The 15,632-nt window shown below is 39.7% G+C and overlaps 1 protein-coding gene across 2 annotated transcripts in view; it reads right to left on the bottom strand.

Annotated features, from left to right (window-relative positions):
* cdk14 (cyclin dependent kinase 14) overlaps nt 1-15,632 on the bottom strand; it is a 167,653-nt gene that overhangs the window by 92,439 nt on the left and 59,582 nt on the right. For both annotated transcript variants that reach the window (XM_029505326.1, XM_029505327.1), the window contains 4 exons: nt 9,633-9,727; nt 8,967-9,046; nt 6,819-6,913; nt 4,452-4,514 (listed from right to left, as the gene is read on the bottom strand). In XM_029505326.1, coding sequence (XP_029361186.1) covers nt 4,452-4,514; nt 6,819-6,913; nt 8,967-9,046; nt 9,633-9,727 — 333 coding nt within the window. The remainder of the gene's footprint in view (nt 1-4,451; nt 4,515-6,818; nt 6,914-8,966; nt 9,047-9,632; nt 9,728-15,632) is intronic.

A 15,632-nucleotide genomic window follows, 5' to 3' on the forward strand; every position in this document is an offset into this window, starting at 1 on the left:
AAAACAGCAGCTTAATAAAGCAGAGGAACCAGTGATAATAAGGGGTGTATGTAAAAAATAAATGACCTACTACATGACACCTGTGTGGAGAATATCCTGCATGGCATGAATCCTGATCTGACAATGGAAGGGCAGTCGGTATTTTTTTTGTTTTATTTTGTTTTATTCATGGGAACTACTCTACAGAAACAGTGGTGATGTAGAATCTTTGACCTAATACAATGGTTCCAGAAAGCATAACCAATCAGCCCTCCATAGACTACAGCTCATTCATTCTGGAGCAAAGTGGAACTCACTGACAGAAAGATCTTTCCAAAGGTCTTTCCAAGAGCCATGCCCTTAGTGTGGCTAACAGCCAAAATCCTGGTGATCACTTTATTTCTATTTGATCACATGATCAGTCTGCTGCACTCAGCTTTTCATACATACACATACACTCACATTACACAACAGTCTGATAATAATTAGCTTCATTACAATATTAACCGTAATGATAAAGGGTAAGTAACATTACTGCCAATCGCAATCCATTAACTGAAAACTTGATCTGAGTGCTACACATCACTCTGAAACGCATGAAGTGAAAACAAAGTCCTCACTAAACAAATAAACATTAAAATACACATTCAGGACATTCAGGAGTATGGTAAGCAACCTGATACAGAACAAAAACACACCTGATGACCCACAAGCTCTGCATGAAACTTTCATATCGTATCGTACTGCAGAAAAGACAACCTGTCCGGTTCACAAACTACGATCCAATAAAGGTCCACACCAAACAACAACAATAACAAGGCAGATGAATAGCATGGAAGAATAGAGAATAAAATAAGGTTATTTGTCATTATACGAGTACGAAACTTGGGTTGGCATCTCCCTTACATACGGTAAAAGAATAAAAATTGATAAACCCTAACCCAACAGCAGAGCCAGCATTCTCTGCATTCAAACAGAGAATTCAAACCCTAACCCGAACCCTGTACCCAACAAGTTAAGCACAGATATTAAATCCTCCTTCAACAACAAAAAGTCGTTTAAAAGGGTTAGTAAGAAACCCTCCAATAACCAGTGACAGGGTTAGGGTTAGGGTTAGACAGACGGTGCTTTTTCAGGCGCAACCTAGAAACTTATGGAATAAATGATCACTATCTAGTCATAGTGAAAAGGAAGTGCAAGAGGTATCAACTTAAATAAAAATAGAAGAATTTAAACACAGTGAAAATATTAACTGGAAGCGAAAAATCGAAATGTGTACGATGCAAATGCATGCCGGGCCAGGCTAAAGCTGAAAAAACGTCCCAATCGCTGCTCCAACAGCCTGAGATGTTCCTGGAACAATGGAGCATGGGGGGATGATCTGACTGATGATCCTGCAGCTGCCCTACTGGCACCATCTGAGGTACATCAGGCAGAAATGCCCTGCAGGTGGCCCTTAGCTGTGCTTACATCGTCTAGTTCTATGACTTTCCACCGGATGTCCTTCCTGCCCAAACCCTCCCATGTACTCTACCACCGCGCTACGTCCATGGGTCAAAAATAAAACATGAAATACAGGTATTAAATAAGTTATAAGATTTATCTGTTATTACAATTTATTTATAGTCCCATAAAAAAATTATTTTACTTAATTATTATGTATGTATTCATCCAATTATTATTTCTGAGGATGTCATTTAGACCAAATCCTTTGGTAACCTTTTAGGCCTAGTGGTAGTTAGACGTCACTGTGAGGGTTACCTCGACATGGTGGGTTGGTAGGCTCACAACTGGCATATCAACTCATTTGTTGAGCTATTCATTATTGATGTGTGCATTTCCTCCATATCCTTGCAGTTGTTTTTTACACCACCTTCCTTCTGTCTTCTACTATCTATCCTGATACCTACTGCTCATAATTGCATACATAAGCATGCAAATCCATGAAATATATCCACCATCTACAAACGCACTGCCTTTCAACCAAAATAAATATAAATAAATCATAAATCAAGTAGATAACTAAAATAATAAATAACATTCCTTTTGTTCTTTATCTTGTTCCCAGGCAGCCATAACTTTTATTTGATAGATTCACAGGCAAAACAAATAAAAATCATAAATCATCTGCTCACACTGAAACCAATACCCACAGGGGACATAAGACATTGTAGTCTATTCGGATAGCTACTTACAATAAAAAACAGGAGGAGTCTCTATGCTGACTCATACACTTTACACACTATAAGTCAATACTATAAGCCTATATATTTTAATGAGCGCATCAATCAACAAACCCGATTCCCTTCACTCTATTACAGACTTTTCTCACAGCCTATCAATAGTTCCTGTTCAAGAACTCAACTCCCCAGTAGTAAAAGAAAGCATGGATGTCTTTGGCCTTGGTGCTGGGGGGTTAACATTTTAACAGCCAGAGACCATTCCCCAACCTTAGTCATTATCACCTCTCAGCTTCCTTCTTGTCAAATAGCCTTTGCACAAAAATGACTCCTTTCATAAATGGCAATAATTCCAACGGACCACTCACCCCGAAGATACAATCATTTATTACCATTACCCTCCATGGTGCTTTAATACCCTACTGGAGAGCCTCGGTTTGGGCCTAATTGAGGGGGTGTAGGTTTACCTACTTACTGCTACATCACTGGTAGGCTGAAGTGGTAATTAGGGGGAAAACTATTTCATTCTCTTCTCAGAAGTGAATTTATAAAGAAATCGGTACACCTTGGATCACTCACAAACCATCATGTCAAAATACAAATACAAAAAATTACAGACTTTCTATTGACAAACCTTCTTCATCACACACACACAAAAAAAGAAATCTTTCGTGACTAAAGTAAAGAATTCGATGCAGTCTGTGCAAGTCATTGTTGATACATGAACATTTTTTTCTATAGCCCTACATACTGTGAGAATGACCAGAGCAAGATGGGTTCCATGGGTTCTTTGACAACATTTGATTTTCTTCCTTACTGTTTTGCAAAAGCTAGGTTTCAGAGAGTTGTTCACTCACCCTGTCATCACAAATAGGACAGATCAGAAATCACACTGAACGATGCCTACTTTATGCTTTTATCTGAAAAAATTATAAAATCATAAAAGAAATGTATTACCCAAACGAAGAACACAAAGTTAAGTTATATGCAGATGATGTCTTTTTCTAGCTTCAAGACCAACAAAACTCACAAAAGGAAATAATCAGCTTAATTGAAAAGTGTAAGACAGGTACACGATCATATAACAAAGAGATTTAAACAAGACTGAAGTGACAACTGTGCCATTTCATGTGCTGTAGACAGTCCAATGGAAAAATCCAAACTTTGATAAGTAACAGAGAGGAAACTAAGGGCTACATGCATTACTGCACAATATAAAGAGAACGAAAAAGACACCCTCATTGTGATGCATTATCACAATCACTGTATTAATGCTGAATAGGTAAGTGTAGCAGGAACAAAGCCAGACAGGCCTCACAGACAGATTAGGAAACACAACCAGCATGTAACAAAGTCTGTGGGAGCAAAGCAACACCTCACTCTGTTCTCTCTGAATAATCCTAAATTATTCATGTGAATCTGAATGAGGCTGCTGTCAGCAGGAAAAACACACATTACTTATGTAAATCCACAGTGGCAAAAGGTACCAGTTCTTATATAACAGATCTAACCTGAACTGTCAACTTCCTGCATGACAGAACTGACACCTTGAACTCCATCACATGGCCTCATTCACTCCATCACTGCTGCTTTCTACCTGCTCATTTGTTTTACCAGCAGACATTGCTGTGGTAATGTGACAGAGGCTAGGCGTCACTGGCACAATGCCCGAGAATGCAACGCAATTACTTATAACATAACCAAATGGGTTCGAAAAGCACAGATGACAACACTGAGACATCAGTGTGTTACAAGACATCCATGTGCACTCAATGCCTTTAACTTAAATAGTCACAAAACGGACAGCAAGTGCTTTGTGTCCATATTCTGAGCAAGGGATTTGTGCTTCTATGTCCCTCTCTCCTTGTTCATCATGTATAATTTCTGGGTAGACAAAGCGAGCAGGCACACAACTCTCGGTTCCGGTCTGTCTGTCTCTTTTATTTCCTTGTTTAAGCTAGCTCACAGAAGAAGGTGTAGCTAGACAGGTGATAAATTGTCAATAAATGCTAATTTAAGTTGAATGATAGTAGTATATTGACAAAAAAGATATGAATATGCTATATTATATTCTTTTACACCTGCACCACAACACTTAGCAATGTTATGATACATTTTTCCTTTACCCAAACAATAGAAGCTCCTGCGATTTTCTACAACAATTTGGATATTGCTCCTTCCCACGTTGTGATTTTTAATTAACTTGGGTCCAGATGTGAAGATAGCGTTTGCATTGCTGCCAAAACCCACGTTTTTTGACATGTTCGTCCTCTATGACTTGAGATACATTACCTTCACATTGTCTGGATGGAGACCTCCAGGGTGCTTGTCCATGTACTGGCACAGGTCAGTGTGCTGTGGAATGAAAGCAGAGCAGCATAATGTTAATACAGTAAAATGAGAGAGCCTCAAAGCTTCAAGTAACATGCTCTAAAGGAGCCTGAAAATGCTGACTGTGTCCACATATTTTTGGCTGTAAAGGACCCCACCTCCACTTGTGTCAGGAGGATAAATCTGTTTTTTTTTTTAGAGCGGTGTTCCTCACTTGATAACTAAGTTGAAATCTTCTTGATTAGAAACCCTCTGTCAATTGACATGCATGCAGTGATGTACAGTCCCCCTGCCCTCCTCCCTTCCCCATCCGTGTTCTGTCAGCAGATTGAGGATGGAAAAGGCAGTCTCGCATAACACTAATATGGACCTGCTATTCAGTGAATCAATTTGCTCCCCTTTCCCCCTTCTTATGATCTCACTGTCAAATATCCCATGGCCTTTCCCCCCTCAGGTGTTTTTCTCCTCTCTCTGTGTATTTCAACACCTTCCTGGTCTTCATCAGCTATGAGAGAACAACAACAGGCTGGTTTCCCTCTGTAAGTAAGAGGTCCAACTGAAGATGTGAACATGAGCTGTGCTAAAACAAGTAAATCTTTCAAAGCCAAGTCCTATATTCACGTGTGGATCACACCATCTGATTGATGTATTAACGATAAAGAGCTGTGCCAACATGTTCTGGTGAAGTGATTTGGCCTCGCTCAGCATTTCAGGATTAGAGTTTGACCTGAATATAAATGTGACCATCAGAAGGTGTTGATAAATATGCAAGACAAACTCAGGGGAGCTGGATCAGTCAAAACCTTTCAGCATGTTTCTGTCAAGGAACCTGAGATGAATTCCAAATCCCAATATTCAGAGTTTAAGCTTTTCCTGGTTTGCTTCTTCAGGCCAGTTATTCAACAGCATTGATGTGACTTGGTGGTTTAGAGACAGAAATTTGTCCCTCTGAAGAAGAAAATATAGAAGTTCACCTGCAGTTTTGACAACAGCAGCAATGTTTCTATTTGCTAGAACACCGTGGACTAGTTCTAAGTGTTACCGAGAAAAAACTGAAGTTTCTATTCATCACTGTTTTGGCAGTCACAGGATGTGGGAGGAAGGAGACTTGACAAATTTTTGAAGGCGACAAGTCTCTATGTAGGACAGCCGGAGAACACTCGAACAATGTTCTGCTATTTTTCCGATCTAAGTGATGAAATAAAATATCCAGAGTTTATGTAATCCAGGTGAGATGAACTTATATTTCAGGTGTATTCATTGTTTTCCAAGTGCTCATGCATTGAATAACACCAAAATGCAACCGACAACCCATATCTTTGTGAGTTGCTGTTTTGAAGCCTTGACTTTGCAATTTGGCCATTGGCCACCTTGGTGATTTGAAACCTGAATTAGCTACATTTGGAAAAAATGTGAAGTTGCATTTTTTCGCCGGCAAATCACAACTTCTGGTACGGTCAATCACATAGTAGCAACACCCTGAAGCAGACTGCTTTATGGTCTACTTTCCTCAAAATGGGACCATTGTTTAAAATATACATATCATGTTGTATTAGAGAAGACTTGAAACTACTCAAGGAAAATGCTAACTGAGTTAATAAATCATTTTTGAAGCCACCTTAAAAGTGTGATTGATTACTTTAAATGAGCCTTAAACTTTGCTAAAACACAGTTATTAAAAGTCTGAGCACCACTCACTCTACATATCTTTTTCTATTTTTGGATCAGTTGAGAATAAACAGCTCACTGAAACCTGTGAATTTACAGGGTTCAAACATGCCCTGATCAAATCCAGGTCTGACCTGACATACCAGCCTGCAGATGTTTCCATGAGAGGTCTGGAGTCTAACAGTGGGCTTTCCTACAGGACAGAAATACATCAACGGGGGATTCTTGCCTTGGTTTATATCCACACTGTTTAATAAGACAGTTGTGGAAATGAAAACAGTGATCTCTCAATAAAATGGTCACCTGGCTTCATGTTTTGGTTCAGACACACAAGCCAACACTTGCGCTGGCCTGCTGTCCAATCGTAGAAAACTGTGGAAAAAGTTCAGGACACTTTCACAGTCTTCATATAGGCTATAAACACAAGCATGCCAATCAAAATATCCACAGTTCATGTTTTTGAGGGCCAAGCATTGAAAAGTGAAACCCAATCAGTGAGCACACAGTGAGGTCAAATCAATCAAGACTGAAGACATGGACCCCTGTTCTCATTTAAAGCTGTGGTTTCTTTTCATTTTAGACAAATACTAAAAGCAGATTCCCAACCCCATTCCAGACCCTACAGGGTCCAAATCTCAGTTCAGTGGAGTGCAGACTCACCACATATTCAAAAACCAGAGTCAGGGTTTCCTTGGTGTGGATGATGTCATGGAGGAGCACAATGTTCGCATGCTTCAGTCCTTTCAGAAGAGATGCTGGAGACAACGAGCAGAACAGACAGAACAGAGATGGTGAGACACCAGAGGACAAGCTATGATCTATGCCCTCATTAGCTACCTTATTAGAATGCAGTGCAGGCCTCCACAATCCTCAGTTTATTTCTGAGGATTAAAAGAAGATTACAACTACGAGAGAAAACACTGGGTGGATTTCCAGCTTGCAAGTTCTCACACTCATTTGTCAACATGTTTATGATGTCATGGACATAGTTAAGCAGTAGAGCAGTGAGATGTCATCTCAGTAACATGATCGATTCGCCTTTTAATTAGCCAAGCTCATATAGTCTTACTGAGGGACTCAGTGCTCAGTGATTTGTTTCAAATGTTTCATTGAGTATAGTAAAGGAGGATTGTGCAAATGATACATCATCTGGTTGACTGCGTTTCCAGTGTTGAACAGCCTGGAAATAGCTCAACTAGACCAATAGACTCCAATTAGCCAGTAATGTATTAAAGTGATACTATTTTAATTATCCATATACTTCGGGTGCTTGAGAATTTTGAGAATACCCTATGACTTTAAGGAATGTTTTAATGAAAGTTTTCAAAAATCCAAAAATTGCTTGTCAAGCAAGATGTGTTTGTTACACCAAACAAATCTTATTACAAAATGCTTGTGTTGATAACTGATAATATATTGAAGAATAAGACAAATGACTGCATTCGAATAAAGAATAAAGACAAGTTATATTAAAAATGTTAGGTTGGCAGCTTTTTTAGTCATTAATTCTAATAAAATATACGTCATGTGCAGTGAACAGGCCTTTCTTCTACATGGTAAATGTACTGTGTGCTTCTTCACTTTAGTTTTAAAGAAAAACTCTCAACTCCGCACACAGAGCTGCTATTTAAATATAGACGATAATTATTCTGTCTGTTTGATCCGTGTATGATCCAGACCAGATCCAGATGAAGCGAGAGCATCCTCTCTGCACACACACACTCACACAAACGCAGTCCACTCCCCCTGTGAGCAGGTCAGAAAGGCACTTTGAAATTGAACTAATTCAGCAATTACTGAGCAGGAAGCTCCCGGCTCAGATATGTGAGCAGCATTACAGATCACTGCTGAATTAAATAGCATATTCAGAGTATAGGAGAGCTCTGCGTGTGTCCATGCTTATTAAAAGCCCACTTGTGTCCATTACCACAAATTGCTAGGGAGTATGTGTGTGAAGAAGGGGGTTGACTCTTCAGGCTGGTGGCAGGATCTTTGAGGTATCACCCTCATCGTGAGGAGTCCTGTCTTTGAGCTACTTATCTTCTTTAGGTACTCATACAAAATAAATGTATTCATGAGGCTCCATCACTCTGGCTCTCTGGGGATCTGTTGGTCAAAGGCACCCTCTGCCCTTTGGAAAGATACAGTACTTGTGTGTGTGTGTGTGTGCTAATTCATAATATTGGCATTCATCTGAATCTCCCATCAATGTCTTAAAAAAATTGCTCTCACACAGGTCACAGTAATATCCGGCCAGCAATTGAATTGAAAGCAACTGAACTCAGGACTTAGGTTTTGTCAAAGACGTTTTTGCTCTTATCCAAAGGGCTTCGTCAATTCCTAACGCCTCGGTCTGACTGGTCAAGTCGATGTCCCCGTCCCGGCAGCAGCACCCCCGAGTCAGTCTCGAAATTTCTGCCAAGGAATTTTCTAGTTGTTGTTGTTGCATGAGTATAATATGAAAACCTTTTGAAAATTTACTTCATGAAAACATTTGAACATAGCCATTTCAGATTTGTTAGCCTGTTTCTTATTAACAAATGTTAACCCTCTGTGACTCTACCCATTCGCTTCAGCATTGGCTTGGGTTGTGGTTCAGCATGGTGACATCCAAAGGTCCTGACTGCTGATTTTCATGCTCAGTTTCTGAATGAAGCTGGCCCATTGCGCATAGAATCTAGATGTAAAATCAAAGACTACCTGGAGGTCTACTTCTAGAGTAGAAGACTGCATGGATTGTGGATCACCATGGACTAAACCCATTATCTGTACTTGAGATTCTTCTCACTAAAAAACCTCTTACAGTACCTTCTCTAATGGCTGTGAAGGGTGTTCCTTCTTCCTCTTGTAGACGAATCACCTTCAGAGCTACCAGCTTTCCATTCACCCTGGCAACAAGATGGATGACAAGCCAAGTACGGTAATCTGGCATTTTTGTGACATAATAATAGAATCTAGTAAAGCCAGTGAAGCTGAAGAAGAGCGAGGATTGTTAAGTTGATGAAAATGTAATTTAGCAGCAGCCGTGTGAAACCCGGGTACAAGGCCACAGGATTACAACAGAATGAAGCTCACCAATCAAAGTTGTACTGAAAAGCAAAGCAAAATAACATCTTTTCTGGGGAGATTAGAGCCTGAGTAGTTTCGCACATTTACACTGTGAACTCCATTTTCAGGGATTTAATTAGCAAAACCTGTGAGAAGAGCAGCAGAGTATGAAAAACTATTGAATGGATGCATAAAAACACCCATGCGTATGAAATTGTCAGTTCAAAATATGCAGTGTAAAGAAAAAATGATTTGCATTAAACTATACTGAAGTCTTTATTCCCTTTCCTTTAATGAGTGCATTCTGTTACAGTACGATTCCTGGATAAATAAATGTAATATTCACTATCTGCATGAGTGGCTCTTATGAACTGTAAGGAGGACAGAGTGGTTTAGACAGTGATTTGACAAGCACATACTACTTACTTGCTCTTTCCTTTGTAAACTGTAGCATATGAACCCTCTCCCAGTTTCTCCAGCTTTTCATAGGAATCTGCCTTTCCAAACTTGGGGCTTGTCGGCTAAAGAGAAGGAGACAGACAAATTAAAGACAAATTAAAAAGTAATATAAAAGGAGACTTCAAGATCTCTCAGAAGACATCACAAGTCTGTGCACTATTAAAAACTGAATACTCCCCTCTGCATTATCACTGAGGAGGGTGACAGATAGACAAAATCTTCACAAAATTAATTTCATCGTCACAACACATTTCAGAGTTGTGACAGTTTCACTGAGAACAAAGGTGATAACTAGAGCTGGGAGGAGATGAAGCCAGTGCCTGATTCTGTTCTCGCCCAACAAGTGAGAGATGTAGAAGCACTTAGTTGCACAAAGAGGGGAGGTCAGCAGTTTTAGCCAATAAAGAAAAAAGCAAAATATGCTACTGGCAACTTAAGTTTTCCGAGTGTTTCTTTTCAAAAGTAAAGCTAATCTTTCACGGTGTTGTGATATTAGCCCTGCATGCTAGCTGTTTTTTATTTATTTTATTTTTTTATGGATTTCACCGTATTGCAATAATTTTGAACAGTTGGTGTTGTTGATTTTAATCAGGCAAAGTTGCTGCTGCATTGATGCTAAAACCTACGGCATGACAAGAACTACCAGAAAGCAAACTCAATCGGCATATTTTCATGTTGACATTTACAAAAACCAGTATTGATTGATGTCCACACATCAATCAAATACTAATGCAGAGAAACATTTATTTGTCTGTGACATATTTACACAGAATCGTGGAGAAAACTGATGATAAACCTTAGCTGTTTTATCATCACCTAGCCTGTTGGGTTAGCCGCTTCCTGAGTCCAACCCCAACTATCAGCGTACGCTTTACTTTAACAGCAAAAACTGACAAACAATATAGTTTGTTTGCTCGATCTTTTCTTTTGAGTTGTTTAACATTATATCCTCATTTATTGTCAGCAGCTGTGTTTGATACTATTATAATACTTATAAATCAGTAACAGAGCTGCTGTAGTCTGACGAAGATGTCTCTGGTCCTGACACATCAGGCTCAGAGTAAAACAAGACTTCATAGTTGATTGGTTTAACTAAAGTTCACTGAAGCGCTCACTTTTCAGTGAAGTTGTGTTTCTTTTTCTGTCATTCTTCTCTCAGCCATGTCTGATATGTGGTTTAGGATTTTGTTAGCAAAAGATGGATTATGGTGAGTGTTTTCATCTATTTATGGTTGATAATAGAGGAAGAAATGAAGCTTGTCCACAGTTGCACAACTCCCCAGAGTGAGATTTATAAAATATGACCATGTACATGCAAGCTGTATAAATCTCACCATAAGAATGAGTCTGCATGTCACTGGGTTTTGCTGTAGTCATGAATCTGTAGGTTTATTAATTTCTCTGCTGGTGTTCAGTGAGCCAACACCACCATCTTTATTATAGTCTATAATTACAGCTAATCCGATTTACTGCTGTTGCTTCTATCATTTTATCAGCAGAAACTGAAAGCAGCTCTGACTGCAAATAGGAAAAGCCTTGTACCTTAAAGCCTTTGTAGGGGAAAGACAGGGTCCGGAGGCCTTGTCTCTGTTCATGCGTCAGTATGAGAGTCAGGTCATCAGGACCTGCTCTGTGCCTAACAAGTCAAAACAATAAGTAGAAGACATCTGGGTGCCAGAACAGAGAACTACACGACACATACGCACACAGAGCTGCACAATCACTATTGCTGAAGTCCAAGATAAGGGTGAAGGCTATCCACACAACACACACATAACCTGTCTTAGGTAGAAGAAGCATGTCACATGTTTTTCTGATGGTTCTGTCTCTGAATATGTTGTTAGTAGGGCTGATGTGAATAAAGAGACTCCCCATCTGACACCTGTGTCTGGACCACCTGATTTCCTCTTTTCCACCTCTTTTCACCACAACATAATTGTTGACCCCGACATGTTGAGTGCTCTTAGTTAGTAAAAAGGAATGGGGAGAGAGTTTTTGCATCATGGCAAAATAAGTTAAGGTTTATAACCCATTATATCCAAGTAGAGCCTTTCTCAACTATCCCACTCCTCAATCCACAAGCTGCTGTGTCAAACCTCTCTGACAAAGTCAAAACAAAAAGACCATGAAAGGGACAATTTACGCATTCTCATAATCATGTTAGCAGTCCACTGGTGTCTGGCAGCGATGCTGGCAGGCAATCAGTCAGGCCTCATATCACACTTATTAAATCTTATTTGTGAGCATGTTCATTAGGAAGCTCACATTTTGAGAAAAAAGGCTGAATATGTATAAAAACCTGAAAATCTCATTTGCATGATTGAGAAAATCATTTTATTTGTAAACAGCCTTCAATTAAGCATGTGAAGGAAACCAGAGTGGTAAGTATGCTGTAAATGTACAAGAGGAAAAGAGCTTGGATGCCAACATATTACACCAAAGAAAAATAAAGGTAACTGAGCTTTGAGAAGTCAAAGTGAAATACTGTGATTCTACTGATAATTAAAAGTAAATGACTTACATACATGTGAAAGTATCTAATGATATTTATCAATTCAAGAGGCATTACTACTGTTAGACGAACCAAGAGCACAATTTATATTGTGGTCGTAGTGGAAATGTCTCCCTCAATATACAATATTATATATTTTCCCCACTCTCCTCCCCCAGGGCTAATTGCGGCAGACTATTAGTCTTCTTTAGAACAGTAGACACACTGATGTCACCTTTGGTTCTCACTGGAATGTGACAGGTCTAAGGAAATGAAGTCAAAAGGGCCTGTGACATAAAGTCCCATGTTTCATCAAATAAAAGCAAACCATCGATTAATATAAGGAAAGCTACATGCTACATGCTACACTGCAATGAAGTCAAACAGCTTGGCAGCCATCACTAAATAATGCAGTCAGGACTAAGAGCATGCTCATCACAATATTGTTGACAGTGGAACATTAATCAAAATTAAGTCAGCGAGATTGACAGACCTGTTGTACATTTTTCAGCTTCTAAAAGCAGGCTGGCACCCAGGCGTCCAATTGTTACTACTACAGCTCATACTAATACAATACTGACAATGACATAAATTACACAATGAACCACAACGGCAAAACTGATTCATATTGAAAAGCCACTGAGCTAAGTCTTTTTAACAATCAAAGAAAAACCTAAGTCTAAATTTGAGAGGGAGAAAAAAAATACTCCTGTATCTCTATCTTCACTACTTTTTACTATTATGTATGCAGTATAAAGCATTTCTACATTTGTTTATTACTACATGCACATACACGTTCTCTTTATCCGTATATTTACTATCTACACTCACCGGCCACTTTATTAGGTACACCTGTCCAACTGCTCGTTAACACTTAATTTCTAATCAACATGGCGGCAACTCAGTGCATTTAGGCATGTAGACATGGTCAAGACAATCTCCTGCAGTTCAAACCGAGCATCAGTATGGGGAAGAAAGGTGATTTGAGTGACTTTGAACGTGGCATGGTTGTTGGTGCCAGAAGGGCTGGTCTGAGTATTTCAGAAACTGCTGATCTACTGGGATTTTCACACACAACCATCTCTAGGGTTTACAGAGAATGGTCCGAAAAAGAAAAAATATCCAGTGAGCGGCAGTTCTGTGGGCGGAAATGCCTTGTTGATGCCAGAGGTCAGAGGAGAATGGCCAGACTGGTTCGAGCTGATAGAAAGGCAACAGTGACTCAAATAACCACCCGTTACAACCAAGGTAGGCAGAAGAGCATCTCTGAACGCACAGTACGTCGAACTTTGAGGCAGATGGGCTACAGCAGCAGAAGACCACACCGGGTGCCACTCCTTTCAGCTAAGAACAGGAAACTGAGGCTACAATTTGCACAAGCTCATGGAAATTGGACAATAGAAGATTGGAAAAACGTTGCCTGGTCTGATGAGTCTCGATTTCTGCTGCGACATTCGGATGGTAGGGTCAGAATTTGGCGTCAACAACATGAAAGCATGCATCCATCCTGCCTTGTATCAACGGTTCAGGCTGGTGGTGGTGGTGTAATGGTGTGGGGAATATTTTCTTGGCACTCTTTGGGCCCCTTGGTACCAATTGAGCATCGTTGCAACACCACAGCCTACCTGAGTATTGTTGCTAACCATGTCCATCCCTTTATGACCACAATGTACCCAACTTCTGATGGCTACTTTCAGCAGGATAATGTGCCATGTCATAAAGCTGGAATCATCTCAGACTGGTTTCTTGAACATGACAATGAGTTCACTGTACTCAAATGGCCTCCACAGTCACCAGATCTCAATCCAATAGAGCATCTTTGGGATGTGGTGGAACGGGAGATTCGCATCATAGATGTGCAGCCGACAACTGCAGCAACTGTGTGATGCCATCATGTCAATATGGACCAAACTCTCTGAGGAATGCTTCCAGCACCTTGTTGAATCTATGCCACGAAGAATTGAGGCAGTTCTGAAGGCAAAAAGGGGTCCAACCCGTTACTAGCATGGTGTACCTAATAAAGTGGCCGGTGAGTGTATATCTTTGTCTACATGTTAACAAGGCAGGTAGTCAATCAGTTTGAAGCCTGACTGATTACAGTTTTGTGATGAATTGATTGGATAAAGTGCTATTGCCTTGACTTGTCTAGTTCACAGGGGCAACGTCTTTCACACCCTTGATCCTCTTTAGGTCCAGGCCTAGTCCCTGACGCCATCTTATCCACACCCAGACTTATCAACTATGAATTATTCTGAATTATTCAATTCTTAGTGTTTCTATTTTAGCTGTTGCTGCTTTCTGGCCAACAAAGAACAAGTCACATGATTCCATTTAGCCAAACTTTGACTGGCATAAGTGAGTGAGACTCACAGGAGATAGTGAGACAATTGTTGAGATCTTTTAGGCCTGTTAAGATGTGAATTAACACAAAAAAGGAAGGAAAAAAGAAAGATTTATCAACACTTTTTATGTAATGAATCTAAAACTTGTATCCTTTATTGTAGGATGCACATTCTCCTTGTTATATACTTAATAAAACCCTTATTTTGCTCACACATTAAATCATTATTAGAGAAGTTACCTGATCTTGAAGACATATTATCATTAACTGTGAATTTTAAATGAACGCTGCACCATTATAGTGTTATGGACTGAGTCAGATCAGTCCTATGATACTAATCTACTGTGAAAACAACAAACAATACCAACAAGACTGTTGAGTTACACACACACACACACACACACAAACTAATACCATCCTAAGGTATGACTATGAGCGTTTTTTTTATTGACATATCTGCGTGACTTCCCACCATGAAAAACTCTGCAGGAAGTGCCACGAGCGTGCTCATCCTCCTGACAGGTTGGATCCATTGGCCTGGCTGGTTACTGTCAGCTGCATCACACCAAATTCAAAAATCCCTGGAGTCAAATCTTAAAGCAGCAGCTCAAGGTCTTTGGGTACTTTGGTAATTCTTCATGTTAATTGTGTTCTATCTGAATAATACACGAGATTTGGGATTTTCTGGTGTTTGTATAAAGATGCTGTATCTAGCATCAAACCCGTAGGGGTGAATGGCCTATTTTTTCTAGTTTTGTGTCACATTAGGGAGCCAAGCTAAGTCAGTATCTTTTGTTTCATTTGAGTAGTTGGCACTTAGACAGGGGTTGGTTTTCATTATTGTTTTGGCATTGGTTCACCCTGACGCTGTTGTTCCTTTGATAATAATAAATCACCTCAAATCATGAGAAGTCTGTGTTGCAGGAATCAGGGCAGTAACTGTGCTGTGCTCGGTTTTACAATGTGTTTTGAATCTTTTTGACGGGAGTGCAACAGGACTGAATTGAGAATTAACAAATCAACTTTTCATTTGTTTTTTTTGTTTTTTCATCAAGGTTACATTGGCCATGAATAGTTAAAGACAGCTTTGTCTTAAGTGCTAAGCCTGAATGTCGATGTGAGGACATGATCTTTC

Source organism: Echeneis naucrates, chromosome 6 (assembly GCF_900963305.1).
Source record: "Echeneis naucrates chromosome 6, fEcheNa1.1, whole genome shotgun sequence".
Classification (NCBI taxonomy): Eukaryota; Metazoa; Chordata; class Actinopteri; order Carangiformes; family Echeneidae; genus Echeneis; species Echeneis naucrates.